Genomic DNA, 21,653 nt, shown 5'->3' on the forward strand with positions numbered 1-21,653 from the left:
ATATTTCAACCGTCTTCTTCTCTGAAACTACAGTTCTGATTGACTTCAATCTTGGTATACAGCTTCTGTATGATGATGTCAACACAAGGTATTGAAATTATTTTGATCCAGATCTGATTCTGGGTTTGGTGCGACTTTGAAAAATTTCCCCATTATAACAGATAAGAAGTGGATTGATCCAATAAATCAGTAAATATCAATGATATCAAGATGGAATTTGAATTTTTTACAGATCTGATTGGAATATGACCAAAACATGGGCTATTTCTGTAATATAATAAATACACAGAACTGGACGATAATAAATGGCATCTGGATACATTTCTCAAAGCCTTTAATTTGGCCGGTAAGCTACAGGGCCATTGGTCCTATTTTTTTTTTTTACATATATACTGTAAAGTTTACAAAAATAAACTTTACTTACTGCACTGAATTAAAACTTGTACACGAGAATTTAACATTTGTTATTTTAGAAAATAGTAATTATATCCCCAAAATCGAGTTTCAGAGATACAATGGTTTTACCTCGACTGCCACCGCCACTGGATATCCTTGGTGTGAACGTGATAACTAGGACAGATTTGGTTGGATTTCTTCTTGATAACCAACACAGTGGACCCCCAGTGGAAGAACCCTATGGATGTCAGCTTCTATGAGTATTATAAGTCATCCAAATGGGGGCGCTTTAGTTGAAAATCAGTTTTTTTGGACATAAATCAACCATTAATGGGCCAATTGAGATAAAATTTGGTTCATATTTATCATCCTACAAATGTCCATTTCCTCGCTACCATCCATGGTGTCATTTTCTTTCACTAGGTGGAGTTTTGTGGGGAAAAATTGGTTCTCTGACTGTTATTCTGCCTCTTATCAGGTCGATGTAGCTCAAACTGAGTTCATTTCGATTGTCTAACCCAGGGGTGTCAAACATGTGGCCTGCCAAAGGGTTCAGTTTGGCCCCTGGGATGTTTTTGCCAAGTGCAAAAATTCCACAGTCTTGAATTGAATTAAGCAAAAAAAATTTAGCTTGAATTAAGAAAAAATCTTGAATTAAGCCAAAAAAAAGAATTCTTCAATTAAGTAAAAACAATCTTGAATTAAGCCAAAAAAAAGCATCTTCAATTAAGTAAAAAAAAATATCTTGAATTAAGCCAAAAAAAAATCTAGAATTAACAACTTAATTTTTTTTCTTTGTTTTAGTACAAAAACTAACATTAAATTGAGAAAATATTTACATTTACAAACTATCCTGTAACACAAAAATGTGAATAACCTGAACAAATATGAACAACCTGAAATGTCTAAAGAAAATTCAGCACAATTTGAACTATTTTTCTGCTGTTCCTCAGTGTTTAGTGTTTTTGTAGATCTGATCCATAACGCACATGTAGAAATGCTAAGTTGAGGAAAAATATTGTTAAAATTGCACTAAATTTTCTTACGTTTTTTTTGTTAAATTTCAGTTTTTTCAGCTTTTTTTTTTTTTTGGATAGTTTATAAAAGTAAGTATTTTCATAATTTAATGTTTGTTTTTTTTTTACACTAAAACAAAGATAAAAATTTGGAGTTGTCATTATTTATATTATATATTTTTTATGGTCTGGCCCATCTCAGATCAAATTTAGCTGAATACAACCCCTGAACTAAAATGAGTTTGACACCCCTGGTCTAACACTTCTCTTTCTTCATGCCACTACCTTGAGTTTACATAATATCATATTTTGACACCAGGTCGTGTATTTTTTTTTTTTTTTAGAAATGGTTGGTTAGACACAAACTGCCAAATTGCAGGTGTTTTTGATGTATATGATGAAGTGTTATTACACACATATTGGTTTAAGTTCATTTATATATTTATAAATGTTCCAGTATAAAGAACCTGTGAAGTGAATGTATTGTAATGTGCAGATGTTTTTAAGTAGATCTGGGAGCTCTGACACAAACATTCTTTTAGAATTAAAGCCATTCTGTCATTTTTCTATTATGCATTTTTACCCTCGACTGTGAAATTACAGCCAACCAGCATTTTTTAACTTTTTTTTGCATTAGTGACTCAAATTTGGTAACGTCTCACTACTTATATTCTGGAGGTATTATATTTATAGACCCGTGTACTTATCTATAAATTAAAAAGTTCCAAAGGAGACCATCCCAGTATGATCAACTACCTACAGTACGTTTTAGACCCAAATGGACTATTAAAAGAGAAAATCTAAAGTTAAATATACCATACTTCTAAATACTTCAGCGTTTTTTTCACTCCTTTCTAAACATAAGAGACTGAAACAGAGATACTAAGAAACATTCTTTAATTTTTTTCCTCTTCCAAGGAAATATTTAAGAATTTTTAAACTTTATCTGATACAAAAATGTATACGTCGTCTTTAACGTTTACATTAGAACATACTTTGACAATGTTGCAGATTGTTGACACAGTTACAAAACATTAAACACAAAAAAAAAAAAAAAGAGTGAAGAAAAACTATTCTGTACAAAAAAAACAAAAAGCAAACATAAGCACCTCTCACGACGGGTCAAAATGACATTAATAATAAATATCACATCATCATAGATTAACTTTTCCATTCATCTGATAAAACTGGAATAGATGACAGGACCGAGTATTATTATTATTATTATTTTTTTTTTTTTTTAAAAAAGGGGAAAAACGTTTGCTATTTGCTTTAAAATACTAAATGACCCTGACTTTGTAAACTACAGGACCTGTTGAGTGGTTTCTGATCTGTCACAACTGAAGAAAACGGATTCACAGGGATACAGAAGACAAATGTACATCTTGCTCACATGCACAGACTCACAACTCACGCTCACTAAACATAAGACTGATAGAGGTGTGGTTAAAACTGAGAAAAGATTCCAAAGTAACAGCATGGCTGTGCTGGCAGATTCCAGTCGGAAGAGATTAGGTTTCAGCATTACAGTGGTGAGTTGTGTGTGGATCTGAGGAGTTTCCTGCTCCTGTGGTGCAGATCAGAATATGGCAGCTGTTCTTATGGCTTGTGTTCTCTTTCAATAGTCCAGTGAAGCAGCTCGGCTGATAGCTCTGGAGACGTCATCCGCAGCCGTTTTAAGTGAATCTGTGAACTTTTTTGGGGGGCGCATGCTGCTCCCAGTGCTGTAGGATCTGAGAGCGAGCGTGGCCCAAGTGCTTTTGAAGAGATTGTGAGGAGGGGGCTTCAACTCCTGCTACCAGACCTCAGGGACCTCGAACAGAGATGTGGTGGATTCAGATCCTACCAGACATGTGGGGGGGGAGAAAGATAATAATAATAATAAGTTTTATTTGTATAGCGCTTTTCATAGAACTCAAAGACACTTTACATGCAGCAGATAAAAACAGAAACCAGACATATTAAAAACAGATTAACAGCAGGTATACGAATATAAAACAGTTAAACATTAGGATTAAACATTAAAAGCAATCTTAACCCTTTGATGCACCAATTATGAAAACCTTAGTCAAGATTTTTTTCCTGTTTTTATTCCTCTTTAGGCATGAAAAAAACAATGTTTATGATTTTTTTTTTTCTTAATTAACCTATTTTTCACAGAGTTACAAAAATGTCCACTCAATTGGACACCGTGTGTTTAATTTTTAAACCAAAGAAACATGTATTTAAAACGCAATATCAAAGTGATATACTGTGTGAAAACTAGGAAACAAAAGCATTTTTAATGTAGCTTATCTGATGTTTTCTCATCTTTTATCATACTCTAATACTAGTTCTTACTTCATGGAGATAATATTAAAAAAAAACGTTTTGTTTAAGAAAACTGTTAATTAAAGTCTAATAACAACTAGCAACTGATTTACACTCAATCATGTTACTGCAGATCAGGTTTATCAAGAGCAGAAAGTTACTAGTATGAATGTCAGTGTATGGGATGGTGCATAAGTGTCCACTGTGTTGGCTGATATGAAACTAAAACAACAAAACCCATGAATATACCAGAGAACAGCTGTAGAAGAACTGTGAAAGAAATGAAAGGGTTAAATAAATGAGTTTTTAAAAGGGATTTAAAGGTGTTGGGGTCAGAGCAGTGTCGGATAGAAAGTGGGAGGGAGTTCCACAGGGTTGGAGCTGCAATGGAGGAGGCTCTGTCCCCCCCAGGTTCGGTGCTTGGCTTTTAATGGTGGGGCGAGGAGGTGAGCAGAGGAGGATCGGAGGGTGCGGGAGGGGGAATGGGGCTGAAGTATATCGATGAGGTAGGGGGAGGGGCCTGGTGATGGAGGGCTTTGTGGGTGAGGAGGAGGATCTTGAGTGTAATTCTATGTTTGACAGGGAGCCAGTGGAGGCGTTGGAGGACGGGGGTGATGTGTTCACGCGATCGGGTGTGGGTGAGGAGACGAGCGGCGGAGTTCTGAATGAGCTGGAGTTTATTGAGGAGTTTTGAGGGTAAACCAGGATGAATAAGAACCACACTTATACCCGGATTTAACCTTTGAACTGACATTAACATGTTAAAAAGGGTAAAACATTTCCCCTTTTAAGATCATGTTGAAGCCTCAAGAAAACAAGGGGGAAAAAAAAAACAAACAAAAAAAAAACAGGTTGAAAATGCTTTTGTTGTCCCCGATTCACATCAGCAGATTCACCCAAGTCCAGCTCCAGTCAGACAAGACATGAAATGGGGCTGAAATTGCATTCTTTATGGTCTTTGAAGGCCTGCACATACTCTGCAAGAGCAGAGAAATTTGTTCTCTCTGCCAGGGCTGCGAGAAAAAAAAAAAAACATCCTTCTTTTCTCTCAGCCCTGTTTTGGGAGTTCTCGCAACTTGTTTGACACGAAGTGGCCAAAACTTTTTTTTTTTCGTGTGGTGTCCGACAACTACTGCCTGGCGTGCATGACATATTCTGCAGTGGGAGGACCCTATGAGGACTTCCTATGAGTTCTACACTGGAGTTCTGAAATGTTCTTGCCACTTCAAGAAAATTCACACATTTTTCTGTTCATGTAGAGTATGTACGAGTATGTCAAATGTAAAATTTTTAGTATCACTGACAGGAAATTCCATCAGTCTTCCATTAAATTCTAAATTAAACGGTCCAAGTGGACATGAGATTTCTGTATCTACTGTTTGTCCAAAAGCACTTCAAGCCAATAAAACTATTTATACAGAAGCATTTAAAATTGACCTCAGAGTTGTAGATTTCGGACCCATTTGCTCGATTAAGAGAGTGAAAATAAACGATGCTGCTACGAGGACGATCTTTCCTTGTGGTTGAAAGGACACTTCAGCCGTAACCCATTACAAAAGGGTCAATAAGCTCTCAGTGAGACTCACCTTCAGCCTTCTTCTTGTTCTTCTGACCTTTCCTGCCCTGCGCTGTTGGAGGTTGTTGCCAGGTGACCGTCCCCTCTGCGTCATTACATGGATCTGTGCCCTCAGGACTTTCCTCATCAGGGGCTGGACTTAACCCTGCTGAATTTACGGTCTGATCTCTGCAGGGCACAGAAACCACCCCCACCCTTCAGTCACAGAACACAGGACATTGACGCTAAATGATTACAACGGGTTACTTACGCCGTCTTCAGCCAGCCTTCTGAGGTCTTGCTCTCAATCGCGTCTGTATTCGCCTGCCCACTAATATCTAAAAGAGACGAAAATCGGATTACCATACCTTATATACATTTGACTACTTTTCTATTTGTTACCAAAAAGGTAGTGTACTGCAGAACAGAAACAAAATCTAAGAAGTCCTTTTTCTTAAATTGTGGCTGTTGATTTGACACAGTGCAGGAGATGACCATGATAGTCGCAGAAAAAATTAGACCATCAAAAACAATGGTTATGCAATCAAGTACTAACTCCTGTGTGTATCATGCGACTAAAACAAATAGGAAAGAAAACATGGAATGCCTAAAAGCACTGTTTTTGGCAGTACAATGCCATAGATATTGATGTAAGAACTGAGGTAATTTTGGTTATTATCAAGAAAACATGGAAAATGACTACATATCAGCTCTGAAATTAAAATCTTATGAGCTATTTTTGTATTTGTTTGTCCAAACAAATGTACCTTTAGTTGTACCAGGCATTAAAATGACCAAGAGATTGAAGGAAACAAGGGGTGGTCTAAATTTTTTCTGTGACTATATAAACATGAAGTCCAAAGCGCTGATAGAAACATAGTTCATCTTGTCTGGGTATATGTGAGTCAATGTATAAAAAGGTTTGTAACTGATTCCAGCTTTGTTTGTCATTTGTAACGTCCAAATGGTAAATTGTCCTGATAACCTCCCTTATCCCAACTCTATCTCTATTTTTTCAAGTGATTTGTTCAATTTAGGCTATGTTCAGACTGCAGGCAAATGTGGCCCAAATCCGATTTTTTTTTGCCTATATGTGACCTGTATCTGACACTCTGAACAGCACAAATAAGATTTTTTCAAATTCGACCCTGGCCACTTTCTTATGTGGTCCTAAATCTGATATTTTGCAATGCGACTTCAGTCTGACCGGCCAGGTCGCATTTATCTGACCTTTATGTCACTGAAATGCAACAAACATCACAAATCTGCGTACCAGGAGTGTTACTTCCGTATGTATTCATGGTCATGTATTGTGTCAGGACCTCTTTTGCGCATGCGGGTCACTTCAGGGTCGCATTGTGTTCATACTCAAAACTGATAGAAGTCGCATTTAATGTGAAATATGAACGAGCACCCAAAACAAACAAAAAAAAAAAAAAAATTAGAATTGTGTATCAAGACCTGCTGTCTGCTCTACTTTCCAGTATTTTATTTTAACTGAATGTGCAGTAACCTGTTCTACCTCCCAGTACTTTAATTCAAATGCACAATAACTTGTTTTTACCTTCCAGTACTTTTTTTTTTCCTGATACAATACTCTATTTTACAAGTGTATATTTGTGTTTGTCTGTGCAATAACTGTTTTTATATATGTTCTAGCTGTGTTTATGTTTTGTTTCTGTTCATGTCTTTTTTTTTCTCTTCTTTGGATTCCGTGACTCAGGGAAACGCACAAGAATTCCAATGTACCTATACTGCGATGTATCTGTGCAAATGGCAAATAAAGTCTGTTCTATTCTAGGTAGTCTAAGTCAGGCAGTCATTTTCAACCCCAACACTGTACTGCTTAACTCTAACACTGAGCCTGTTTACATGCGCACCAAAACACAGATCATGATCCAATTTCTGGAATTATCAGAATATTCTAGTGATCGTATAAACAGCATGTCTTATGCTTTATCAGATAACAGCAGTAATCGGATTATGAGAAATTGGATTAACACACCTAGATTTTCCCCCAATACTCTGCGGTCTTTGTGCATGTATACAGGTTAATCTGATTTATTTCGTTCTTTGACATCTGTTCATGTGTTAGAATAAAAATCACAGACACTGGAAGTGATGTGGTCAAATGTGAGTGGACGACAGCAATAGAGAGCTGGATTCTACCATCGTTATGTCTGTATATACTCTAAGAGAAATACCATAATGAACTGAAACATATAAACCAGGGTTTTTTGATTATGGGATTTCTGAAGTGCATGTACACATGTCAGATCCAATTATTACAAGTATCTAATTACTCCCAATCATTGGATTTTTAAATGTAAGCAGGCTCATTGACATCTGCTTCATTTTCTCTGCTGTTCAGTTACATATGTAGAAAGTACTCAAATGTATTAAGTTACTATGATGATTCAATTAATCCAGTTACATGATTCAGACTTTGGAAGTAACCATCCTGACCCTATGTGCTTTACGTGGTTATCCGTCCGCTTGTGATAGTAATTAGAGATGCCACCTGCTGTCTGCCTCCGGGCTCCTGTGTCTATGCTTAGTTCTCCCCTGAGGGCCAACCTGTGCTCGGTTGCATTTAGCGTCTTTGCTGCAGTGGAGTATGTATGCATGCACATGTTCACACACCATCGGTTTTCATCTTCTTGCTGCCGGTGCTATCCGGGTATGAGTAGTGACTCCAGCCGTCTGTGATTAGAGGCTCTGTGCCGCCCTGCTCCGCCTGAACGGGACTGATGCTGCGTTTCCTTATTCCCCTGAAACCATGAAGAAAGAAAAACATGTTTATTGACTGAAATTGGAGGTAACCGCACAGCTGAGCCTCAAAGAAAACGGGTATATACATGGAGCTTCAAAATGCACCTGGAATATCCAAAGCCGGCGGCGGCGTAGTGAGGTTTCACCCAGCTGCCCTCGCCCCAGGACTTGGCAGGTTGGCCCAGTTTCTCCTTATCCTGCTGCTTGCCCTGCACGTACTCTGCATACGTCTGGATCCTGTAGCTCTCTGCGTACCGGCTGGTGTTCATAGCTACATAATGAGCAAGAGCATTTATTTATTCATTCTTTTTTTTTTTTTCTTTTTTTTTTGAGCAACATAAAAATCACAACACAACTTCTACTGGCCAGAATACTATTTATAGTCACTACTTATGCTTTGTACAGAATATATTTTTTAGCTTGTGTTATTTAGACTGTTTTGTTATTATTACATTGTCGTATCTTTACCTGCATTTCATTTTTAAATGGTTTGTCAACAGTTTTATGTAATGTCCTGTTTTTACATCTGGGCCATCTTCAAGCTGAAGGGGTATTGTCATTGTTTTGTCAACTGTTTGTCTGTCCATTCAACAAAGAATGCATTGACATATCTGCGCCAAATTTATACTGTGGATGCATCTTGGCATGGAGCAGAAGCCTATTGAAAATAGGTGACCTTGACCTATTTTTTCGAGGTCAAATGGCCTTGTGCAGTTATAATATCCGAGTACTTTCAAATATATGAATGTAATAAGTTTTACACAAAGCCAATCTAAATTATAGGGCAGCAACTTTCAGATAATAAAGTCAAGTAAAGTACTGCCTGAAGCAAATTATCAACAGACAAAAAAAAAAAAAAAATTCCTATTGTACAACAGAAATGCTTAATACACATCAGAGGAGGAGTGGGGGGAAAAAAGTAAACACTTATTTAATCCAATCCTTTTTCCCTACATCATCTCAGTCTCCTGAACTTACCCTAAACTACAAGTACTCAGTTAATCACCAAAACAATGACCATCCAAACCAGAGGACGAAAAAAAGAGTAAAATGATTATAATAAAAGCACAACAATATTATTCTTCTCATTACTCCCCCCACACAAAAAATTAAAGAGGAGAAAACCCAATGACATTCAAACAACTAGAAGCACTCGGAGAGCGCAGACCTCCGCCAAGGCTGATCAGTGGCCCCCCCCGTCAAGGAGGTTATGTTTTTGCCAGGGTTTGTTTGTCTGTCTGTTTGTTTGTTTGTCTGTCCGTTAGTGTGCAACATAACTCAAAAAGTTATGGACAGATTTTGATGAAATTTTCTGGTCTGCGCCCCCCCCGTGGGCCCCCCCACCCCGATCACCACCAAAATTTAATCATTTCTTCCTTATCCCATTTCCAACAAACCCTGAAAATTTCATCAAAATCTGTCCATAACTTTTTGAGTTATGTTGCACACTAACTGACAGACAAACAAACAGACAAACAAACCCTGGCAAAAACATAACCTCCTTGGCGGAGGTAATTAGGTCACCATATCCAACAAAATCATGTCTTTACATCTGTTTAAATAAATTACACTGAAATGTATTTGGGTATCATTTTAACTCCACATCTATAGTTTCATGATTTCACTGCACAAACAGAAATGCTAGAGCTCTTTCTTGTTGTGCACACCCTTATTTTTAAAATTAAATAAATGCCTTAAATTGTGATTTTCTTCCCAATTATTAAATGTTTTCTATATATTCTTTGGTAGTTCATTATTTGACATGAACATAATGTACACTGTTTGGAAACTGGTCTGATCATCAAGTTTTAGTATGTTTGACTGGATGAATAATGAGTTAGTGTGGTCTGTACCCAACTCTGAAGGATTCTTATTGCTTTTTTTGGAGTATAAATAATGAATGTAACGTACTTTTGTTGTCATTTCCTCAGACCTCTGCACAGTAGCTGAAATATGGTGAAACCAGTGAACTGTAAAGCATGTGGAGTTATTTGTGATTTCAAATCTGTTTTGCTTTAAAACTGCTATGCTTCTTGGAACTTTGGTATGTAGATGTTTTATGTGAGATTTCTGACTCGCCAGTAAATTGGTCTGAGATTGGCTTAAGCTAAATGTGTGGTTTGGTTTGTGTGAGACTCACCGATCTGCACCTGGTCGGTCTGACTCAGGGACACAAACGCTGATGTGTCGTCTATCCAAGAAACCTGGATGTTACCTGAGCAGAAAGTGAATGATCAGTAATAGCTTATATTTGTTTGGAAACAGAATTCATATGCAAAGTCAAGTGTTACCAAAGGCGCTAAAGAGCTGGTAGAGGTCACTGGTCTTCCACTCTTTTGGAAAGGTGACATAGAGGACGTGATCCCTTTTAGGCTGCACTGTAGAGGACAGGGACAGTTTTACATTAATGCATTGCATATTTCACACACGGACGCATATTCAAACTAAACATCCACACACACAAATATATTGGTAAACTGACTCCGTTTTGTGACTGTCCCCGAGTATGTCATGGTCAATAAATTCTAACTTTAAAATATGATCATGGACATCCTTATTTAATTTACAGTTGTTATTATTTGTGTTATTCCTGCCATTGCAAATATTATCACACCAAGACAATGTCTGCAGGAGAAGCTATGAATGGAAAAAAAACGTGCATATGGGGCAGACAAACTTAATTTTACAGCCGTTATTGTCTATTTTTATTTACTGCTGTATATGTACCTATTTTTTAAATTCTATTTTTCCACTTAGCATTATCACCTCGTATTTTTTGGATTCTTAAGTTGCCTACCAGTTTAGAAACTGGATAGGAATACTGTGATGGGAGAGAACGTGGGCCCTTTTGTAATGATGTGTATTTTCTTTTCTTTTCTTTTTACGTTAATTTGTTAATTTTATTTTAACTACTCATCTACTTTCCTTTCATTATCTACTTTGCTAGGACTTACTGACATGTACTGAAGAGTAATATGTATGGCCTGCTTTTCTTCTAATAAAAAGTTTAATAACAAAAAATATTATCTTTTTATCATCATCATCATCATTATCAATAATAATAATAATAATAATAATGATAATAATAATAATAATAATAATAATAATAATAAGACGACCATGGACGCTACAACAGCAGATGATACAGACCACCACAACGGTATTCCTTTTTAGTAGAATTAAGCAACCTGTTCTGACTGACAAAAAGGCAAAAGTGACACCTTAGCAAACGATAGATTCATCCATAGTAGTTTTTAAATTAAGTGTTGGGGTCAGTCCTGACAAACAGATTCATTGCAGTGTTCCAGAGCACGGAGGCCATTTTCCTTCCTCACTGTAAATCCCACTATAATGATGTTTCCAATATTCCAAGATAAAGACACGAGTTCTTTTCATAATTTAGCTGTAGAAAAAGATTACAATCATCATGTCAACTTTATCTGAGAAGCTTGGATTTTCCCTGAGTTTAAGTCAAACGCGCTGCATTCCACCAGTATGAGAATCCACCAGTGGGACTATAGAAAAGAATGCATTACCAGCTTCTAGGTTTTCTGTTAATAACTAAGCTTTTGCCAAATGATCGATCACAAAAAACAACCCATAAAATTAATTCCCAATTTTTGTAGATTTACTACGTTACAATAAATTACATTGGAAAACTCCTACACATAAAAGGCCGACCACAAAAGTGCATTTAACGCTTTCTAAAGGTGGCCTGCTATCCACCGTCTGCCTAAGGGCAGTAAATCCTGACTCCAAAGAAAGGGTTACCATTGGCATAAAGTGTTAGTGAAACTGGCCCCAAATCCTCCCACAGAGCATTTATCATCTACAAATGATCCGAGTTTAATCCCTTGTGCATTTAATTCATATGTACAACCTGTGGTCTGAAACTACCTACTTCATTTTCTCTTCAGTGTTAATTCCCCTTCATCACACATTAGAAAATATTAAAGAAAAGCCTGACCCCCCCATTGCACAGACAGAAAATATGGTCTCAGACTCTGAGATTACAGATGAACTGCAAAAAAAATCTAAAGTAGTCTAAGATTTTTTCACATAATACAAAGAAGTAACTGATATGATTTAAACATTTAGTGAATAAAATCAGGATCTTGTTGCAGATTTATTTCGAGTTTGGGTTCTTTTCTACAGAGAAAAGTAGAAAAAAAACCAAAACAAAACAAAGCATTGGCAATATGATAACACACTTAAGTGGGTAAAAACAAGCACGGAAATCTGACGAATTGCACTTTTTTTAACCTCTCTCAGCAGTAATACCAGAAATCAGATTCCACAGTAAACACAGCAGCTACGTCTGCCACCAAAATGCTTTTTATAACCTGATTAAAATGAGTGTGGTGCAGTTTAAGTCTGTTATCTACACAACAATAATGACATGTTAAGAATAAAGACTAATAAGTATGTTCATGCTGTACAACACCGTTTCACTTACAGTCTGGTCCTGTGATGTTGAGGTAGGGAATATCTATTATCCGCATCAGGAAGAGCCTTGAAAAAACAGAGAAGAGGAAAGTCATAAGCATTTAAAGCAGTTGATGAATGAGAGCAGCAGAAACTGAGGGGTATCTCTTACTTGTTGAAGAAAGGCTCTATAAGTTTGGAGCGAGCAGAGATGTATGCTTTCGGTGGAGTCAAGAAAGAGCCTGAAGAAGATTTTAATAGAACATGTGAGACCATTTACATCTGTGAGACATAACAGCAGTGTGACATATGGGTCTTCTTGCAGGAGCAGTGGGACTATGTGAATTACCCAGGTAGTTGGCCATGGAGATGAAACACAGGCCAGTGATGTAAGCGTCGTAGCCGGCCTCGTGGAGCTGTTCCTGGGCTGTGTCGTAGCTGGGGAAGCCTTCGGCCGTTTCTGAAAGCAGAGGTGGGGGTAGACTGTCAGTAGGACAAATGAGGTGGGAAACACTCCGGGAAATGACGGTGTACTCACCGACTCGTGGAGATTTGAATGGGGTTTCCTTCAGCTGTTTCTCCAGCTCTGCCAGAGAAGTGTTGGTGATGAGCTCCTGGAACACAAAAAGGTAAAACAACAACTCATCAAGAGTTTTTCAGGTCATGGCTTATTTAGAGAAGCTAAAGGCTTTGTCTCCTTTCTGTACCTACCTGACCTACTTTCATAGACTAACTCATAAGATGGACCCTTCTTGGAATCAAAATTTCAACTATTTCTGATGCCACATATTGATATTCTATGACTATCTAAACCTCCAGATGCTGCTACAGTAGCAGCTGAACTCACCCCCATTTGCCATCACCTTGCACCAGCAATATTTCCGAAAAATCACAAAGCCCTTATGCAATTTTATCAACCTATATATCATTCACGCATATTATACTTAAATATTGCCTTTAATGCATATCCAGCTCCATAGACTGACCAGACATGACCTTTGACCTGAACTCATTTGAATATCGTGTTGGAAAATACAGCAAGATCATTAGGTTTGACTTTTAAAATCTAAAAGAACATTCTTGCCCACCTTGTAGATTCTATTGCTTGAAATATGTTAAACACACGATATTTATACACAAAATATATCAAACTTTAGAGTCTATGACGAGGGCAAGATGTTCAATTTGAAGGCAAACTAAGGTTTAAAAATTATACATTACATGCAGAAGTGAATGAAACATCCCAACTGATCACCTAAACACATGTCTTAAAGAAATATGAAAAGAATATAGTTTTGTTTCTTAATAAATGTAACAGCTACTTTTTCTTCCTATGCATGGTCTTATTTCTTATTACCAACATTACCAGGCTAAAAGGGATCCATTTTGGAGATGCTTGATATTACTGTTTTGCTCCAGCAACCGAGTCATTTATCACTGAACATGGTCCAACATGATTTTCTAGACATAATTACACATTTTACTGAGCCAGACACACTTATTTTAAAATAAATCCAAAGTGGACAAAACAGATGGGATGCCATAACACATCCTTTGCCAGATACTGGGGAAGGGGCTGTATAATCCAGAGTGTAACGGTAGGTTTGGAATGTTCATCATTTTTATGGTTAGTGTTTCACAACCTTAGTCAGATGTAAACTTCGAGCACAATCGCATAAAGAAATCCTGAAAAGACCAGTAGTAGAACAACTTTAAACATACATAGATATACCACAATGTAGAACTACTTCATGACTTCAAGTCATGAATTCAAAAAAGTACAGCTATAACATCATAAAAATATAAATTCAAAAGTAAAGAGGTATCATAATGCAGAATGGCTTTAAGTATGACATAATTATAGAATATTATATTCTTTTAAATTACTGTGACCCTCAAGGATTAAGCAGTTCAGAAAATGAATGAATTTTCTTTTAAAATAAATATAATATTCTGAATAACTAAAAAAAGATGTTTTAATGGTGCTGTGGATCTCATTTTAGATAATTTTACTTACATACTCTGAGCCATAGACTTCTACTGCATTTACCTTAAAAGGCTGAGTTGAAGCCATTAACTTTGTGTCGAGAAGTCTGCAATGAAATATGAATAATGTAAAGAGCAAGCACAAATATCAAGCAGAGAAAAGCATAATCTGTGAAGTAAAAAAAAAGAAAAAAAAGACAAATCTTACCTTGGAAAGACGCACATTGTGACCTCTTTAAAGTCTTGAAGATCCTAGAGAAAAGAGCACCAGTATTAATAATGCACAGATCTGACTTTGCTTTCAGATGTTCTTTCTTTCAACACAGACTTAAATTTGTATACAGTATATGTACCTCTGGCAGGGGGCAGTAGAACTGATGGATGGTGTGCATCACATCTAACAGCATGTTGTGGCCGACCACAAGCTTACCCTGAGTCACGACACAGGTGATATTTAATAATTCAGAACAATCAGGACACAAATCAATAGCTATAAGAGAAAAATACAACTTGATATACAAGGTATAAAGAATTTATACAGTAAAAACCATCATTCTAATTTTTGTAACTGACTGATTTTAACCAAAAAAAAAAAAAGACTCACAGATTTAGAGATGGCATGGATCACTCTTGAGAACCCTACAGCATCATTTAACTCTTCCTGTTGAGGGGGTAAAATAAGATGAGATCAGAAGAAAAGGAGGGAAAATATTAGACACATATGTATAGTTCTGGGGAAAAAAAAACATTTATAAAATTCGCTGTTAAAAAAAATTTACATTTATTGGAAATTTGGGAGAACTGTCAGTTTCTATGACATCATTAATAAAGCATTTATTTACAAAAAGATACACGAAAACAAAAAACCAAAATGCAGCATTTTCAGAAGGTTCATATAAACAGAATATAAAAATGTCAATTTACAAAGTGTAAAATAATCCCCCAATACCGTTGTCGTTTAAAGTAAACACTGTACAAGTGGGTCCAGACTCATTAACAATGTAAAAACAATATTTTATGAAGAGTACTGTGCCATGAATCACTAGTAGCATAACTACTATGAAAATATTGAATCTATTCAAGCCCAAAGAGTGGGTTAACAAAAGAAAAATTAGCCTAGAAAATCAATATTCTGACCAGCACCATTTGTGGTCATGCATTTTCCTCTAGATGACAATTGAAATCTGTTCGTTGGTCATTTCATTTTTCCAGAGCTGCACTTTTTACACACACAATACGCTTTCTTTGCTCCAATGACAAAAACGCAATCAACAATGAAATTTCATCTAATTATGATTGGTCTCACTTCATGTTGGGGCGTGGTACCAGACAGGGATGCTGCCTCTCCCCCATGCTTTTTGCCCTAGAACCGTTGGCAACAGCTATTAGAGCCAACTCACAAATCAGTGGGATAAGATGTACTGTCAGCTTATGTGCAGACGAAGCGATTTGGCCTTCAGATGCACAGATATCACTGCCCCCCGCCCCTTCTCAATTTGCTAAAACAATTTGGGAAGTTCTCTGGGTTTACTGTTAATTAAAATATTAGTCGGTCCACACCTCATGGACAGCTCCTGACACCTAATGAGCACTTTCTCTATCTGATGGACTGACTTACTGAAATCTTTTATGGACTGGCAGACTTTGTTGTCTTGTTTTAGTCTATATTTGGACCATGTCTGTACTTGTATCTCATGGTATCAACAAAAAATCCTCAAAAATAAAATACTTAAAAGACAAAAAAAAAAAAAAAAAAAAAAAAAAAAAAGACAGATTTTGTTGGTCTTCAACCTGGGCTCACCTGTTCCCTCTCCAGTTTCTGTTGCTCTCGCCTCTTCCTCTCCTCTTCATCCACTTTACTAACCTGGATATAGCGTTCTTTCTGCAAAAAAACAGCTCTCAGCTACATACACACAGCAAGACACAAAACTAATTCAGAACACAATCATTCTTTCCCTGCTTACCTTTTCAGTTTCCATGGTTTCTACATGAAGCCCCTTTGGGAACCTATAAGAAGCACATGTTAAACACACAGAACTCAATAACATCTACAACAGCAGCAGCAGATGCAAACACTTGAAGGGATACTCACTTCCAGTTCAAGGTCTGGTATATCAGTTTTCTCTGAAATCTGTAGTGGAAACATAAAAACATGTGCTATATACAATATTGACAAATCAATCTGTGTGGAAAAGGTATTTTTATAGAAGTATTGCATTACCCAGTGCATGGCTCCAGGTCCAAGGTTTTGTCGGAGTTGGTGAACAGGGCCTCAACCTTCTCCCTGCAGAGAACATAGTTTCAAAGAAGGTTTCAAATCCTGAAAGTCTGGTGGGATCAAAACACAATATTCAATCCAAACAAATTACCCTCAAGAGAAGGTCATCGGGGCACAGTTGGAAATTTTTCTCACTGTAATCAATTGTCAAATACTGAAAATTCATGTCCTTAGAATTAGACCAGACATTAAACCTAATTTTTTGTGTTAATAAATCAAGATAAAAAAAAGATGCAAGAGTAGCTACTCCACCCTTTAATTAAAATTAAGCACTTGTGGTTGACAAGGACATGTAAACAGTATATAATACAGGCTAACAGGGTGGATACTGAATTTCTGTTTAGTTGGAAAGTCTGCAGAAGAAGCCATGATCTCAGTTTTACAGTTTGGGCATTTGTCATATACATTAAAAGAAGTGTATGAATAACTCAAATGAACCAAGTGCCCAGCCTTACATTTAGTATACACTATATAAACAGTTATCATGATTTTTTTGTACCGTGACAGTGATAAAGAAAAAATATTTAACTAATTTGGGAGGTAGTGACAATAAGGGCCCATATTTTTCAGATTTGATCATCTTTAGAAGTCTGTAGCCGGTTCAAGGTGATTCAATCCACCATATACTGTTTTGTAAAACTGGTACAAAAAGTGAGATCAATCATTTGGATAGTACAACTTGGAATAAACAACTGTTGATCATTCTGAATTCCATTAAACCTTCAACACATTAAACAACTTAGCCCTGGCCACAAAACACCCCTGACCGGTTACACCGTTGCACCCACAGCTCTTCAAACCACCAGCATTTAGCAGAGGAGTGGCCTTATTATCACACCTTCTGTAACCCACAACCAACACTTACACCACTTTGTTGATGAAGACTTTATGTTCATCAGGTACATGTGCCGGGCTTTTGGAGGAAGATGGTGAGATGTAGGAAGGTGTCCCCACTCCGTTAGCATGCTGATTCCTCCTCTCCTCTGTCTGCTCTCTCAGCTGGGCTTCTTCCTCTTTATTTAGGTATGGGATTCCTTTGAAAACCAGAGAACACTGTCAGACTTTTGCACCAAATTGACATTTAACAGACAGTTGAAGGAAATGACATTTAACCCAGGTCTTCAGTTCAATACAAACCTATGAAACTCAGGGTTTGTACACATTTTTCAGGTTTAAACTCAAGCACTTTTAAGGGTCCTTTTCACATTTTTCCAGCAGAGCACATTATCACTAGGGGGAAATGCACATGCTAAAGATTAATTTTTTTTTTTTAAACTTATCACAATGATGTACATTGTGTTATGCTATAAGCATATACAACTAGAAAAGCCCTCTGAGAGCACAGACACCCCCCCAATCACCACCAAAATTTAATCATTTGTTCCTTGTGCCAGTATCTACATTTCCTGAAAATTTTATCCAAATCCATCTATAACTTTTTGAGTTATCTTGCTAACAGACAAACAGACAAACCCAGATGAAAACATAACCTCAGCCATTCCTTGGTGGAGGTAATTATGTTTCATAATCACAAAAAGTTTAGAAATTAAAGGAGAACAGAAAGTTTTATCCAAAAAAAAGGAAGCCACTTGGCATTCATCAGGCACACTCGCACAGAGCCAAGGATCAAGATAAAAATGGACCCGAGTTGACCTGAGAGCACCTGGTAATTTTCTTTTTTTGACAGAAAGTTTTATTTTTCTAAATGTATCACCTCCCTGTAGGTACCTTTGGCTTGCCTTCTAACCTGGCAGAGTTAATATTAAAAAAAAATAAAAAATAACAGGAATAATTGCAAGCACTTAAACTGAAATTCAAGCACTTGTCAGACCTTGAAACCCCACATTGAAATGCAAACATTTCCAAGGATTTCAAGCACCCAGACGAACCCTGGAAACTGCAAATTATATTTGGGTGCATTGAGCCAATGAAATATTCTTCATCACAGCAAAACAGATAGTGACACATTAACACTGAGATCATGTGACTGATGGCAAAAAGGTATATTTAACTTAATATTTACATCATTTCTTTTCCTTTGGAAAAGATTAGAAAGCTAAGCAATTAAATGTTCTTGTCACTTCTGTTAAAAATTGCTTATCCAGTCTTAAGTGTAATTTAATCATTTTAGTTTTTATTATTTGATAATCACTAAAAACTCTTTGCATAAGGCCAAGGAAAAATTGACTGGCAAAAGGACTGTTGAATTAACACTGAACACTGCAGTGATTCACAAGTCTGGAACAAAGCCAACAAAGTATCACTGTCAGAAGTTCGAGTACAGAACAAGTGGTTCAGAGACAGCTGCTATGTACAGATGACAGGTGATGATTTCATAGGGCCAGTGTCCACATAATTGACTGTGCTTGGATAAAGCAGTTTTACAGTTAGGGAAACAAAAAAAAAAAATGCAGGTATGTAAATTTTTTATAACTAACCGCATTGTAGTTATTATAACTAATAGGTTGATCTGATCCACAAATGGGCTTTTCTCTCCAGCCAAAACAACTTCTCTATCATTCACCTGCATTAACTGGGTCAAGTTCCATCTCATCTGACTGGTTGCCTTAAAAGGCGTGACACTGAGCCTCTTTACATGCACACTAATATTGCAATCATTATCCAAATTTTGGAGTTGTCAGATTATTCGAGTAATCATGTAAACAGTATAATCTGATAGGCTTTATCGGATAACAGAAGTTATCTGATCATGAGAAACTGGATTAACACACCTGGATTTCCACCCAATACTCAAATGTTTTCCTGCAAGTATACAGGTTCATTGGATTTATTTTGGTCTTTTACGTCTGCGCATGTGTAAACAATTAAAGTCATAGATAACAAAATTACACAGTTAAATGTGAGCAGAAGACGACAGGCAGTTTGAGTCTACCATCACTATACATTTGTACTCTGAAAAATGTGATCATGGACTGGAGCATAAAAACCAGGATTTTTCAATTATAGCATTTCTTAAGTGCATGTAACTGTGTCAGACTCCCAGATATTGGAATTTTTTGGTCATATGAACAGGTTCATTGAGTGCTTTCAAGTGAACACTGGTATCAATGAGATGCTTTTCTTGACTGGATAAGTGGAAGAAAATGGATGGATGGATGCTTTTCTTGCTGAATGCACATTCCTCTCATTAGGAATAAGTGAAAATAAAATATATGTAGGTATGTGGACACAGGCCCCTATGCAGTACTGTCCAAATAAAATGTACTTTGTTACATCAAGTCTGAATGTTAGAGATTTAGCTGTATAAATGTACATTTCTGTAGAATACTCACCATGGCAAAAGACCTTGTTGAAGTCAAACCCTTGACTGGCCAGAAAGTCAATACTAGAACTCTGTAATGACACAGACAATCTGAATTACAACCAGTTTCTCATAGCCGACTGACTGTGAAATTCATTTTAATAATCTTAACAACTGATGCAGTTCTATCAGACACAGACCAAAAAATACTCACTTGACAGATGAATTTTATGTCAGGAGATGTTCTGTTGAAAGGTTTTGGGAATACATAAAAATTAAAAGGCTTTGTGATATACCTGTGAAGAGAGAAAAAGGAGAATATTGGTTGATATGAATTATGACAGTTGCTTGACTTCATTATAATAACCTGCTCTAAAAATCAGAATCTCATCCTTAATAAGTGCATAATTCACTTAGTTTCTAAACAACTTTAAACTATGGCATTAGTGGAAATCTATAAATGTAGATTTAATTTCCTGGAGGACTCTTTACAGATTGCATTTCTGTCTGTAAAATGTGTAATTGTAGGTCAAAGTATTTAGCTTTATTCAATAAGCAGACACACTTATCAGAAGCAGATGACAGCACTGACACATGAGGGCCCTTTGGAAGATGATGCATGTAATTTGTCTGATTACATTTCTCTAACTGATAAGCGGGGTTCACTCACTTTGACTGTGTCTGGTCGTACTTGAACGTACATAATCCAAACTGGAACAGCAGGAAGTCCATGGAATGCTAATGGACAGAAGAGGCTCTCATCAAATAAACATGTAGTGAAGTGGACGTCTTTACATTACAGTGAACTGAGGAAGGACTGCAGGATAGGATCAACTGTGCACACCTTTTTAAGCTTCGTGTAGCGCTCCTCCGGTGTGTCCAGTCCGTTGGTTAGTGCACTGACATTAGGGCCGTCGCTTATCCCTAATAAACAAACAAACAAAAAAGGCCAAAACATATGTTACAGTTTACATAGCAACATAACGCTGGCTTATTTCCAATCTCTGCTTCTGCACAAACTGTTACCTGAAAACTCCCCATCGATGGCAAGGAAGTCCGCCTCCTCTATCGCACTGTACACCGTGTTTAAACAGTCTTTATAGTCTTGAAAAAGATGAAAACAAGCATTAACATGAGTATTGGTGTGACGGGGAAAGCGTGCACCCCAGCCAACACATTAACCCGGAGCGGTGCCAACGGCTACCTAGCGTTAGCTTGCTAGCTAGCAGCAAAAACACTAACGAATAACCGAGTCGTGACATTTCTACACATATATCATGTCCTTGATCATTTATATGGTTATAGCCCGTGGTAATATAAAATAATACAGCGTGCAAAACCAGACTGGCTACTTACTTTTGCGTGTCACCTCCATCCTTTCACAATGACTGAACCCGGCTGACAGCTAACGCTAGCTAGCATACGTCAACTGGCTTTTAACCGTTCTACAAACACTTCCGGGTCTGCGACGTTCAAGACGCACAAGTGCCTCTAAACAACCGTGTGTCATCTTATGTCCCGAGTGTTTTAATAGATATAAAAAAATATAACTTTTGCACTAACCCTAAAGCTGTGAACACTAAAGCCTTATTTGAAGAATTTAAGTTGTATTTTTTTTTTTTATCTCTTCTTGTTTATTCCTTTACTTTTATT

At 36.9% G+C, this 21,653-nt stretch overlaps 1 protein-coding gene across 1 annotated transcript; it reads right to left on the reverse strand.

Moving 5' to 3' along the window:
• Positions 1–2,292: 2,292 nt before the first annotated feature.
• parn (poly(A)-specific ribonuclease (deadenylation nuclease)) lies at positions 2,293–21,453 on the reverse strand. The gene is made up of 26 exons (XM_030142212.1): positions 21,357–21,453; positions 21,027–21,104; positions 20,845–20,924; positions 20,671–20,738; positions 20,215–20,296; positions 20,032–20,092; positions 17,604–17,772; positions 16,682–16,744; positions 16,553–16,591; positions 16,425–16,467; positions 16,262–16,342; positions 15,065–15,121; positions 14,814–14,891; positions 14,669–14,712; positions 14,525–14,567; positions 13,013–13,088; positions 12,824–12,934; positions 12,647–12,716; positions 12,506–12,561; positions 10,341–10,427; positions 10,190–10,264; positions 8,155–8,320; positions 7,921–8,048; positions 5,549–5,615; positions 5,309–5,466; positions 2,293–3,254 (listed from the first exon to the last, which is right to left on the reverse strand). The coding sequence occupies exons 1-26, from the start codon at positions 21,373–21,375 to the stop codon at positions 3,208–3,210; spliced, it is 2,046 nt and encodes a 681-aa protein (XP_029998072.1). The 5' UTR covers positions 21,376–21,453; the 3' UTR covers positions 2,293–3,207.
• Between the last annotated feature and the right edge of the window lie 200 nt (positions 21,454–21,653).

Source organism: Sphaeramia orbicularis, chromosome 1 (genome assembly GCF_902148855.1).
Source record: "Sphaeramia orbicularis chromosome 1, fSphaOr1.1, whole genome shotgun sequence".
Lineage (NCBI taxonomy): Eukaryota > Metazoa > Chordata > Actinopteri > Kurtiformes > Apogonidae > Sphaeramia > Sphaeramia orbicularis.